The 12,760-nt window shown below is 44.2% G+C and overlaps 1 protein-coding gene across 4 annotated transcripts in view; it reads right to left on the bottom strand.

Moving 5' to 3' along the window:
* Positions 1 to 12,423, bottom strand: part of MAST4 (microtubule associated serine/threonine kinase family member 4) — a 293,772-nt gene extending 281,349 nt beyond the window's left edge. For 3 of the 4 annotated variants that reach the window (XM_068665969.1, XM_068665971.1, XM_068665970.1), the window contains exon 1: positions 12,007 to 12,423. In XM_068665969.1, coding sequence (XP_068522070.1) covers positions 12,007 to 12,210 — 204 coding nt within the window. In that variant the 5' untranslated portion in view covers positions 12,211 to 12,423. The remainder of the gene's footprint in view (positions 1 to 12,006) is intronic. The other variant, XM_068665972.1, reaches the window with a different exon arrangement.
* Between the last annotated feature and the right edge of the window lie 337 nt (positions 12,424 to 12,760).

Raw genomic sequence — 12,760 nt, 5'->3', positions numbered from 1 at the left:
CCCCACACTTTCACTGCATTAATTGGACCTTTAAAGGTATATTTATATTTATAAAAATCTTGCAGGAAGAAGAGTTAGAACTGTCCTAACATTCAAGTAAATAAGAACAGCTATGTATTCTACATATACCTTCTGTCAATATTCACTCCATCATATCAAAAACAAATTCAAGCTTCTTCTGAAGGTTTCTGATATGCAAGTATCACCAGCCTGCTACAGAGCAAATATTCTACACACACAAACGCACTAGAACTGTAGTGGTTCCAGTCCTTAAGCCTGTGACCTAGCTTTATATTTACAGTAAAAAAAATATCTATTGTTAGGAGAACACATTTTGCCCACAGGTTTATTTAAGCAGCTTAACTGGCTTTATTTGGATGCTATCTGTACAAGTACAAACACAGCACAATTACCAAAAACACACTGCAGGAGGCATCTGTTAGCAGTACCACCAGAGACTGATACAGGCCAAGACATTCTTCTTGCCCACATCCCTTGCAGTACAAGGCAGACAACATAATTCCTCCATGTTTACTTATGTATGTATAACATCTTTAAGGATTAATAGCATGTGTAATGGTATTGCTCTGTCTCCTAGGAGATGGGCAAATCTGTTTAGAAGTGACTATACCTAAACACAGGGACGAAGTTGCCAAGGAAGCTGCTGTGTGTAGGAAGGAAGTTCCTGTTCTAAAAATCCAGGCAGACAAAAATCACAGCCTTCGACATGCAGGGCATCTAGAAGGTGGTTTATCAAACTCAAATCTAAACAGAAAGGATTAACACACCAACCACCTGTTTATTTTCTCATGAAAGCACATTACCTCAATAATAATCAATGAAGACAGAGGGATTAACAAGTAATGAAAGACACCACACCCATCCAGAGATTTCAAGTGAAATGATTTTATGTTTACAGTTAACCAAAGCTGTAACTGCAGCACTTGCAGACACATTCAACTTAAGCTCATCCAGAAAAAAACAACTCATGATTCAACACTTGCATAAAGCTCAGCAGACTCTAAACAAGTCAGTGAGGCCCCCACCACCCTTTTGACAAGCCCTGAAGCATCCCCAATTCCTGCACAACTGGCAGCATGTCAGCACATCAGCCCATGGGATCAGACAAGAGCTGGTCTGAGGTCAGTTCCCCCAGTGTCAATACAGTCCCCAGCACTGGCTGTTTCAGTCCTCAGATATTTTCCCCATGCACCACACTACTTGCTTACATGGATGAGGAAGACTTTCTGCTGTTTTGTAGGAAGAGGATTTCTACCCTTCTTTTTTCACATAAGGCTCATCACCAGACAACCATAGCATCCATTTTCCAGCTGAGCACAAGAAGTTTTAGCATCAAAAGAACTTCTCTGCAACACAATCAATTAAAGCTCCCATATGCAAAGAATTAAAGTAAAAGCACTGATGTAATTAGAGGGAGAACACCACCATTGAAGTCATTTGTTTATAACAATAGCAGTTGTTTGTTTTTAAAAGAAATTCAAATAGCATCCAAGACTTCAGTAACTGCAGCTAGCTACAGGCAAGACACTAACACACGTGCTTTGAAAAATGTTCCTTACTTAACCTGGGTTAGAGCCCAGGTCCTCAGAGATCTTCAGTTTGCTAATTCCAACTCTATCTGTATTTTCTAATGACAGATCTGTGACTTAATGCATCTACATTTGTCATCTGCAGTTTCTGCAATTTACTTAATAAAATTCCCATGCCAAAAAACACTATGTATAAGTGTCACATTGGGAAAACAGACCTGGAATGAAAGCACCTTAGCTCCTACAGCTACAAAACCTGTCCCTGCTTGCTTGTAAGTCACTAGGGCACAGAGAAGGCTATTCCTCTGCTGTGTACAAAGTACATTGCCACAGCTCCTGGCACAGCTGCTCCCATGGGTAGCATAGGGATGAGGTAAGATGGTGCTCACGCCTCCCAGCTGTCTGAGTGGTTACTGACATACCAAAGTTCACAGGTACGCCTTTTCCTCACCCTCCAACAAGTTTATACCTGAAGTGCCTGACGGTATGGCTTTTAGTTTTTGTATATTTTCAACATACTTATTTCTTCGTTTTGTGTCTAATGGCCCTCTTAACACAACACTAATAGCTACATGCTTCGAAGTATGAGTTGTTGAAAACTGTGGAGGTTTTTCCTTAGTGTAGGTCATTATACCTTAACTGAACCTCTCACTTCCTTCATTCATATGTCAAACTTCACAGCCTTACCCTACATGTAGCTCTTCTACTTTAACAGCATGACCAAAGCTGTCTGTGTGTAAGCCTTAGCTTCAGCTGCTTCAATCCCCAGCCATTAATCATTACCCCAATGAGACCTAAACATCTGAGTTGGGATGTAAGCAAACCAGGAGATGACAAAAACAGCAGCCAGGATGAAAGGTAATACTTACTTAGCAGAGAGTGATAGCATTGTAAACCACTGTGGATATTCTTCAACCCACATCTTCTTTCTTAGAAGAGTCGGTATGAAACAACTACCTAAATGCATACTTTGTTCAAGGATATATGCTCTCTCAGCAGAATTCAGTGCAACTGAGCACAAGCTGTAATTCCAACTCAGAGTCAGCAACTCAAGATCTAGCCACAAATTCAGTGACCATCACTGTTCTCCAGTGACCAACATGTGATATGCGCAAGTTTACCTCCTTGCAGTTTCAACTACTCAGTCTGTAATTTAGACTTTTTTTTTACATAAGCAAGGAGAGTATATTCAAAACAGTACCCTGCTTACTGCAGATCTGCTTCAAATCAATCGATGGCAGCTTTAAGTGTAGAATATGTCCTCCAGTGGTGTAACACATTATTGCCACTACTCCACAAATACAACAGTATTTGAACAAAGAAACCATAGATAACAGGTTAAAACATATCCAGAAGGTTTACTTTACCCTGTGTGCTTATCAAGAATATAAAGACCCAATTGAGCTCCAGGCTTTCCCGTGACTTTTTGTAAACAACCTATTCTTTTAGCTAGCCCAGAACATCATATATCAGGCACATTTCCTCCTGCCCTTCACTGTCATGTACTATGCACAAAATCTGAAATGCAGCATGAACAGCATCTAAGACATTTCTGTTATGTAGTCTGAATAACATCCTTAAAATAAAAGCATCCACTGAGCCATAGCTACAACATTATCACATTATAGTAAAAGTTTCCTGAGGTAACAATGAAAATCAAATTAACAGTTTAGTGCAGTAGTTCATCTGCTCCATTCACCCACAGCTCTAATAGCCCAGCAACCCTGAGGAATAAAAACAATAGATCATTAATAGTCCAGGTACAATTAATTATGCAGTCCCACCAGAATGTCACTATGGCCCCGCAAAAAGTTTGTGGCTCAGTATGTAAGCACTACCCTCTAGGAATTAAAAAGATAAAAATAAGAATAATATATTGAGATACACGCTGTTGTTAAAATGCAACTCTGCAAAACACCTCTAATACAATAAGTCTCTCTGCCAGGCAACAGGGAATTCATCTTTCTCACTTGGCCATACAGGCTGCCATCCTATAATCTGTTACTTTCATCCCCATTTAATCATTTTGGAAGAGCTTTGTGTTGCCTGCATGTGGCTTTTTTTTCTTCCTCTGACAGTCACTTGCTGAGCTGGTTGAAAATCTTAAGAAAAAAAAATCTCATTTACCAGTTCAAGACTGTAGGTGATATCAGTTATGGGGAAAAAACGGGGGGGGGGGGGGGGGGGGGGGGGGGAAGAAATGTGTTCATCCCACGTTCTCACACGAAACCTAAAACATTCAGTAAAGAAAGGTAGTGACAAGGACTAGCAGACTATACAACAGAACACTTAACCCCTGACGTACTTGCAAGTCATCTTCGGACGGACCAAACTCATCAATTTAGTTATATTTGTAGAGCAGGGCAAGATGCTCATCCTACTGTTTCCCTGGCTGGAGTAGGATAGTCTTTCAGCCAGGAAATATGACCAGAGCATCCCTCCCAGCTGTGAGAGGATCAGTAAGATTACCTAGATCTGCGAAACAGAAGTGAAGACTGTTTCCTGGCTTGATATCCAAGTGGAGTTTGCTACCATTCATCAACATTTATTTTCAGCTTCTCAGCTAGCTTGTCCTTAAGTACCTACATCTGCTTTCTCTCCCACCCCCCCAATCACTTCACACAGAGCTACCAGCACTTCAGTTTTAAGCACAAGTCTCTGTCATATATCTCAAAGCCACAATAATACACAACTATGACTTGTTTCAAAAAATTTTGAAGTCCACAGCTGCAAGAGAAGAACTCAAAAACAGATCTTAAGGCTGAAGCACAAGATTACAAAAATTTGTGGGGTTGGCCTGTCGGTTACTTGAAGCCCACATAACAACTTAAAGAGGTTCAGCAGAGACTGAACATGTCATTTCCCAGCACAGTATCTGAGCAGGCAAATGGACGGAGCCTACCTCCCAAATTCTTAACAGGCATCTACTTCAAGGGATTGACTATAAGGGGAAAAATTTCATCTGGTGTCAGAACTTCTGAGTAAGGAAGCTTTATTTACCTTCCTTCATTTGCATTCCTAGTTTTCTTACATACATCACACCTCTTCAAGTCTCTGAATTCTGCATTTCAGATATTTACCCTTATTTTAGCAGCAAGCATCTTTTTCTCTTGCCTTGCACAGAAGAGTATTGCTGTTAATGTTTGCCAGCACAGTATAACACAAACAGCATGGTAATAAACATTGTAAATTGATATGCATTGATGCTTCAGCATGGCAGTGTTTGAGACGGCACCTTTGCATTGGTGGCAGGAGGGTAGGAACACAACATGCAACAAAACCAAGAGGAAAGGGACCTCATCACACAGATTCCCACAGCAAAAGGCTATCTAGCTGCTCAGCTTACTAGCTCAAGTGTCTTCTCATTTATGCTGCACTTGACAGCCCTCATACTTTCTGCCTCAAGACTTAGGACTCTTTCATCCCTTTGTGTAAACACAACTTTACACAAGCTGTTACTGCCAGCAGTGCAGCCCCATCATACGGAGCTTCCTCACAGTACAAAAGTAGCACTATGCTGTTGCATTGCCTGACATTCAGTTCAAAGCAGCTTACATCTAGCCAAAATGCCATCAAAGCAAAGACAGCAACTATGCTGTACTGAAGTCCTCCTCCTTGTATAGAGCTGCAGCTTTACTGGAAAGGTGTTTCTCCACATTTGATTTCACAGTTATAGTAACATACAGATACTATGGATACTGAAATACTAAGACCAGACTGGACTATTTTACCTTGCTTGTAAAATTTAAAAGGCACAAGAGGCCCACTTTTATGAACGCATTCAAATTTTGTTTAGAACACTGGAATTATCAGGTCTTCACCCACCAAATTCAGGAGGATTTTAAGTACCCAAACAGTTTTGGCACATGAAAACAGATACGCAATTCAATGTATGAACTGGTTTCTTCAGTTCTCACTTATTCCAAGTGAGAAAGAAGATGCTCTAGTTATAGGCTTATTTACACACACCAGATGTCTGGAAAAGTTGCTCTAAGGAGCTGCACATATTATTATCGTACAGATAATCTAGAACCTCAGGCAACAACACAGCTGTGTTAGATAAAACCCACAACCATGAGTCTCTCCACTTCCCAGCATGTTTCTGTGTCTGTAAGGGTGCAAATATGTGTTGGGTTCACATAGAAAGGGTTTGGTAGCAGGGGACTGCAGTGAACAGAGCCCCATGTCAGAGCAGAGCCAGCTCCAGCCAGCTCCAAAAGGGACCCGCTGCTGGACAGAGCCAAGCCAGGGAGCAACACTGGGTGGGCCTCTGGGAGAACAGATTGAAGAAAGGCAAAAAATCACCATGAAGCAGGTTTTGTGAAAGGAAGAAGTGAGAAAATGTGAGAGAACTAGCTGCACAGCCCCCCAGGTGAGTGTAGCAGGAGGGCAGGAGGTGCTGCAGGCAGGCAGCAGCAGTTCCCCTGCGGGCTGTGCAGGGAGAGGCCCCTGGTGGAGCAGGCTGTCCCCCTGCAGCCCAGGGGTCCCACATGGAGCAGATCTCCACGCTGCAGCCCCCCCATGGGTGGAGGAGCCCCCGGTGGAGCAGGTGGATGTGGCCTGGAGGAGGCTGTGGCCCATGGAGAGCCCCCGCAGGAGCAGGCCCCGGGCCGGAGCTGCAGCCCATGGAGAGGAGCCCACGCAGGAGCAGGGGGTCTGGGGGGAGCTGCCGCCCACCCGTGGGGGACCGGTGCTGGAGCAGTTTGCTCCTAGGGGATGGATGGACCCCATGGGACAGAGCTGTGTGGGAGCAGGTCTTGAAGAGCTGCTGCGTGTGGGCAGCCCCCACAGGCTCATTTTGGGAAGGATGGCATCTCGTTGGAGGGACCCCACATGGAGCAGGGGCAGAGAGGGACCATGACCAAAGAGACCAAGTGCCAGGGCCTGATCGCATCCCCATCTCCCTGTGCCACTCAGGAGATAAAGGTAGAAGAGAGAGGTTGGGGGGGAAGTTATCTTTCATTTGCTTTTAGTTCTTGCTGCTCTAGTCTCTTAGCAATAGGTTATATATATTAAAATAGTCTTATCCAAGCCAAACCTTTTTACGCCTATGATAGCAGTTGGTGAGTATTCTCCCCATCCTCAACTCAACCCACAAGTTTTTCTATCTTATTTTTCCCTTGTCCTTCTGAGTAGGAGTGGAAGAGCAGAGACCAGCTGAGCCGGCACCCAACCAAAATCAACCCACCACAACATCAGCATGCACCTTAATGGTCTCCTTCAAACTCTGGATAGAAGAGAAATGTATTCCTCATACCAAAAAAAAAAAAAAAAAGCTTAAGAAAAAGTCTTTTTACATGACTGTTGAAGACAGCCCTACAAAGACTTTAGGCAAGAAGTATTTAATTCTATAACTAACTTACCACAAGCATATCTAAAAACAAAGGCAGTGTTGTTTCTCTGCCTCACATAACACAGAAACAGTCTGAAGCCTGTACTAGACTAGACGAGTCTTTAGTTAATCCCACTGCAATCATATTAACACAGAAGTATACATTTTATGACTGCATTACCATTCCTTAGTATGATCTAAAGATCACACTCTTGCAATTAGGCAATTCATCGTTAGGTAGCTGCAGCATTCAGGGTGTGCAACAACAGGGAATGATCCATCGCTGTCAGAGACAAGAAAGTCTGAAACAATTGAAAGAAGTCCCTATGATATCTCCCACACTGTTCAAGTGTGTCCCACAGTTAGTACTTTGGCAGGACAAGCAAGAGGGGAAAAAAATTCAACAAAAACATTACTGCTAGCTGGGTCGCAGTAACAGTGATGGAATTGCAACCATCTCCATTACATATGGATGCACATGCACACATTACCACCACTTGTCACTTACTATATCCCAATGCATTTTGATTTCTCCCCCTCCCCCAAATTACAGTTTTGTTGGGGTGAAGATCTGGCAGACAATCTGTAACATGGAAGGACTGTAGCTCTCTAGCAGGCATATGCTTAAGCTCAGATGTGTGAAAGAGCAGCTTTCAGTGCAACACTTTCTTCACCGCCCCGCCACCTTGCTACGAATATTTTCACAACAGAATCTTAGCTTCCCAGAAAAAGATTCCTACCATACAGTCCTCCTGAAGCCACAACAGATTGGACTATGAACAACAAGGAGATTCAGGTACTTCTATATAAACAACAACAGATAAAGCTTTTGTACTTCTCTCTGCACAGTGAAGATCTTTTTGATACATGACACACATGAACTAGATAGCATGGAGGAAAATGTGGAACAATGCATTTCAATGGTGAGTGACATTCTTCCATCAGAAGTCTTGTTTTTTCATGTTGCTCACCTTTTTAAATGCAGGTCCAACTCTCATCAATTTTGACAGCCACCTCTCAATACCAAAAATTTAATTTACAGAAAATTAAAATTTGAGAACAATACTACATTTGCCCCTATTTGTTTCTTAGTTTTGTTTTTAGAAAACATCTAAAGTATCCAAAATAATGAAAAAAGAGGACCCAGAGTATGGTAATTCAGCAGAAGCTGGCAGGTTCAGCAGCTTTTGGAACCATTTCAGACAATGACAACAGATGTGCTATGTGACAAAACATTATTCTCTGAAAAACTACTGATCCACCCCAGGTTACTATTGCGCAATGGTAAGCAAAGCGTATTCCCTGTTAGTGTGACAAGGTTTGCAGAAAGACAGGCTGTTTCAGTAGATCAGCTAACAGAAATGGAGAAGACAACTCAGACAAACTTCAGATCCTTGAGATTACTGATGTAGGCAAGGAACCTATAGCTTGCCTTCACCTTCTTTTTAATATATATGATTAACCCAAGGGAGCTCTCACATGCCCTGTAAACATTAAGATTTGGAAGCCACTATCTACAAAAAGTACATCCCATGCTTGACTGAAAGTCTATAAAGCATTTTGAATGAGAGCAACTGATGCAGCCAGTGACATTTGGCACCATTTGTTTCAATAAGCCTCATAAAACAAGCTTCCTGTTCACTGTCACATTTTTGCCAAAAGAAAGACTAGTGTACAAAAGTTAGAAACGCAGCAGAAAGGAAACTGGGAAAATCCCGGGGCATTTTGCATTTATCCCTTTCCCTGTAGTCCCAATCTGGTGTGCCGTCTCAAACATTGAATTTGTCTTGAGTGCTTTTCACCATGCAGTTCCATCATGCCTGCTTCTGCCAACATAGCCACTCACTCATGTCACAAGAGCACAGGCAAACTATTTGCTTGAATTAATTTGCACTTCATGCTTTTGCTTTCCACAGCATTCAAATGCACTGAAGCTCCAGAACCAAAGTCTTCCAACATAAAGTTAAAGCTGGGTTTCATTTTTGTGTGTCTAAGATCTCAGAGTAAGACATCAAAAACACTTTATTAACTAATGGCCATAATCTGTTAACCTAACATTTGCTCTTGTATATATGAAATGAGAGAAAAGACTGCTTTTATTTCACTTCTTTTTTGTTCTTGTCTTTTTTTTTTTTTTAAGGGGAAGTCCATGGGACAGTAGATGAAATAACGATGATGGAGAAAACCAATGCATCTTCTCTTCCCACCCTGACCTCCTTGCCCCATTTCTCTCCAGGAATTAACTCTTTCAGATGTGATACTTAGAACACCAGTTATCAATCTTTCAGTCCTGTTGAACTTCTAGACATAAAAGAAGCAGCCCAACTCTAAGTGACAGCACTAAGTTTCCTTCACTGAAGTAGAGGAGCCAAAACATTGTTTTTAGCAAAATACAGATGTTGATATAAATCTTCTGAAAAGGATATAAAAATCATACCACATTACAAACTGCAGAAGAGCACCCTGTGCTGTATACAATAACACCCCTTGAGAGACATGTGAAGTAATCCTCCTGTTCCAGTCAGCTCTGGCAAGACCTAAATTTGAGTATGGCATCCTGTTTTTTGATGTCACACTTCAAGACAGATGTGACCAGCTGGAAAAAGTCCACAAGACAGCAATTAGAATGATCAGATGTCTGGAAACACGTTCTATAAGAAAAGATTAAAGCCACTGAAGTTGTTTAGTCTAAAGAAAAGGTCTAGGAAGAGCCAAGATCAGAGTTGTCAAGAATATTATATACAATGTCACAGGAGAATAAATAGCTCTACTGGAACAACACATGGGGTGTTTGGGAAAACGTGCATGCTTTCCAATTACTCATTTAGTTCAAAAATAAATTTTATGTCACAGCCCTAAACAATTTAGTGACAACTAAAGTAGCAGCTAGGGAAGTATCAGGACAATCAGTTTCACAGCTGTCTGATGGACACTGAACAGCAGTGACAGGCTCACCACTGCCAAGCTGCCAAAGGAACAAGGACAGGGCAAGAGAGAAATGAAACCTGGATGAGCATGACCAAGTACTGGAACCAAAAGAACTGAGAAGACGGAACATCAACATTTTCATTCTTTGACACTAATTAGTGGAACATAGATATGAAGATGGGATCTTCTGAAACTTCTCTCACTGGTCTGCTTTTGGCAGGCAGCACAAAGTCTGAAATTATCTGTATGTTCACTTCAGACCTTAGTCTTGTCTTTCTCCACTAGCCTTACAGGTTTCAGTGTGCAAGTAACAAAGATGATATCTCAGTTTTAAGTTACTATGCCTTGGTTCATTTCTGCACTCTAATGCATTTTGGTGTCCTTGCACAGGAAAAAAAAAATGATGATTATACAGGTTGCTTTGTCAGGTGGCTCTGCAGGTACACAGGAATTCAGCTGCAAGCCCTGGTTCCACAAAATGGAAGGGCTAGCACAAAACACACAGACAAAAAAGGTCAGTTTTTCAAATAACGAAACAATCTAGCAGCAAGGAATAAAGAAGAGGGGAGAAGGTTGTATATTCTAAATAACCTTTCCCCACTACATTAAAGTGAGTTTACACTGGTCTTTTCCAGAATTACTAACCACAGATGAGGTATCTGATGGCCCCTGCAGAGTTTCCAAATTCCAATGAATTCATTGTTGACTTTGGGGGGGGGGGGGGGAGGAAGAGGCTTAACTTTTCTATATTTTCAACTCAGAAGTTGCCTGTAATTCACCTCCAAAGCACACACCAAAATAACCAGCCTTAATCAGAAGCTAACTGGTCTGCCAGTGACTGTGAGGTCAGCTAACTGAACAGGCAAGCTTTGTGTGTTCCTACACAATATTTTGCAGGCTTACCAGCTGAGCACCCAACCAACTAGACACCACATAGCTGTGGTAAGCACAACCTCCAGCCTACGTGTGGAGGACCTGCAGAGAAGCAACATATATTAATTACCTAACAGTAAGCACCATTGTAACATCAACTACAGACCTTCTACTCAGTTCGGGAAATAAAGCAAGTTCATGTTGCTATGAAAGAAAAGATTAAATGTGTATATCCCCTCATTTATTCTTCTGTTATTGCTACCAGAGATGGACCACGCTGTAAACCAATTTCACCCCTTAAGAGATCATGTAGTTGTATTAGACCAGGAAGATGATTCAAGACTGAGCATTTGAAGTAAGAAAGGAATAAAAACAGGTATTTTTGGATCCCAATCACCGTGCATTAACTGAATAGAGGACGCACCAGTGGGTGAAGCAGAAAACAGTAGCTACATAAACAAGCTGTTACTATAGAAGGAAACATTCTCAGCAACCACAGCTGAACAAGCTGCAAATAACTTCAGCCACTGCTTCACAGACATCCCCTTAAAGATGCCAGGGTCTCCCAAAAAGCCTTTGCGCAGACAGCCATGTAAAGGCACGGAATAAAGAAACCTCACCTAAAAGGAGATCAAAAAGTTGCCTGCAATAAAAGGTAACTCTGCCTGTACATTAAGGCATGCAAGCGACTGAACTGAGGCGAAGTAAAGCAGCAGTCAGGGAAAATACAGCGTGCTTGGTTCAGGGGTCAGGGAAAGAAATACCTTCAAGGAATACAAACCACACTAGCGATGAGAATAATAAAAAGCCGTCTCAGATACAAAAGCATGATTTTACCGTCACGCAGGGGTTTTTGTTTTGTTTTGCTCCCCCCCACGCGTGCCGCTAGCAGGTATCACAGCTCAACCAGGAGGGAAGGGAAGGGAAGAGCACGCGTATCCGTGTATCACGCACGGATCTATCACCCACGGAGCTCTTCCATAATCCACCGCCTGTCACCAGCTCTCCCGAGGGGGATTACCGTAGTTCGGGAGCCGTGCCCATCGCCTCCCCCGATACTGAAGAGTTTGCTTCGGAGCGACGCTACCCGAAAGGTGATCCGCTAGCACCAGCGACACCGCTTAAAGCCCAGAACACCCCCGCCAGACCAAATAAATAAATAAATAAATAAATAAATAAAAATGACAACAACAAAACCCCCAAAGCCAGAAGCTTCACCCAGCGGCAGAGCATCGGGGCCAGCGGAAAACACCGGGGCGCCCCGGGGCGAGGCTGCGGGGGGTCGCCGCCGACCCCGGCTCCCCATCCCCATCCCCATCTCACCTCCTCGTCCCGCTCCTCCAGCGAGGCGGCGGCCTCCTCCCTTTCACCGGGGCTCCCCGGCTCCTCTCCCGGCCGCCGCCGCCCCGCTGCCGGCCCGGCTCCGGGCTCCCCCTCCTCAGAGAGAGTTTCGGAGCCGGAGGAGGAGCCGGAGCAAGAGGAGCCGGCGCCCCGCGGCCGCTCCGCCGCCGAAACTTTCTCAGCCATGGCCGGGGGGCTCGGAGCCCAGCCGCGGCCGTGGAGCGGCGGCGGGAGGTGCCTGCAGGCGGGGCCGTGCCGAGCCGAGCCCAACCGAGCCGTGCTGTGCTGTGCCGTGCCGAGATGCGCGGAGCCGGGCGGAGCCGGCGGCGCGGGGCGGGAGCAGCGCTCGGGCAGGTAACGGGGCGGGGACCGGGCTGGGGAGGGGGTCTGGGGGTTTAGGGGAAAAGGAGGAGGGTCTGAGGGAGGAAGGATATAGGGCAAGGGAGCGGGACCCGCGCTGCGCTGATGAGGAGGGGCGATGGCAGCGGGTTAATTAGGGGCAGGTGCTCCACACAACGGCAGCCTGCCCCCCGCCCCGCTGCTCCTCCGGGGCGAAACGAGGCAGGGAAAATTAGGAGAAGAAGAAGAAACAGCTCTCGGAGGCGTGCAGGGGTGGCTTCGCCAGCCCGCTGTCACTTGCGAAGGGCGATCTGTCGTCCGCAGCCAAGTCCGTGTGGGTGTTTGACTTTGAAAGGGGCATTGACATTGGGATTTGTGGACGGGCTTTCAAAGGCAC

This window comes from Anas acuta, chromosome Z (genome assembly GCF_963932015.1).
Source record: "Anas acuta chromosome Z, bAnaAcu1.1, whole genome shotgun sequence".
Lineage (NCBI taxonomy): Eukaryota > Metazoa > Chordata > Aves > Anseriformes > Anatidae > Anas > Anas acuta.
The sequence above is the reverse complement of the archived record's forward strand: the minus strand, read 5'-3'. Positions and strand labels throughout refer to the sequence as shown.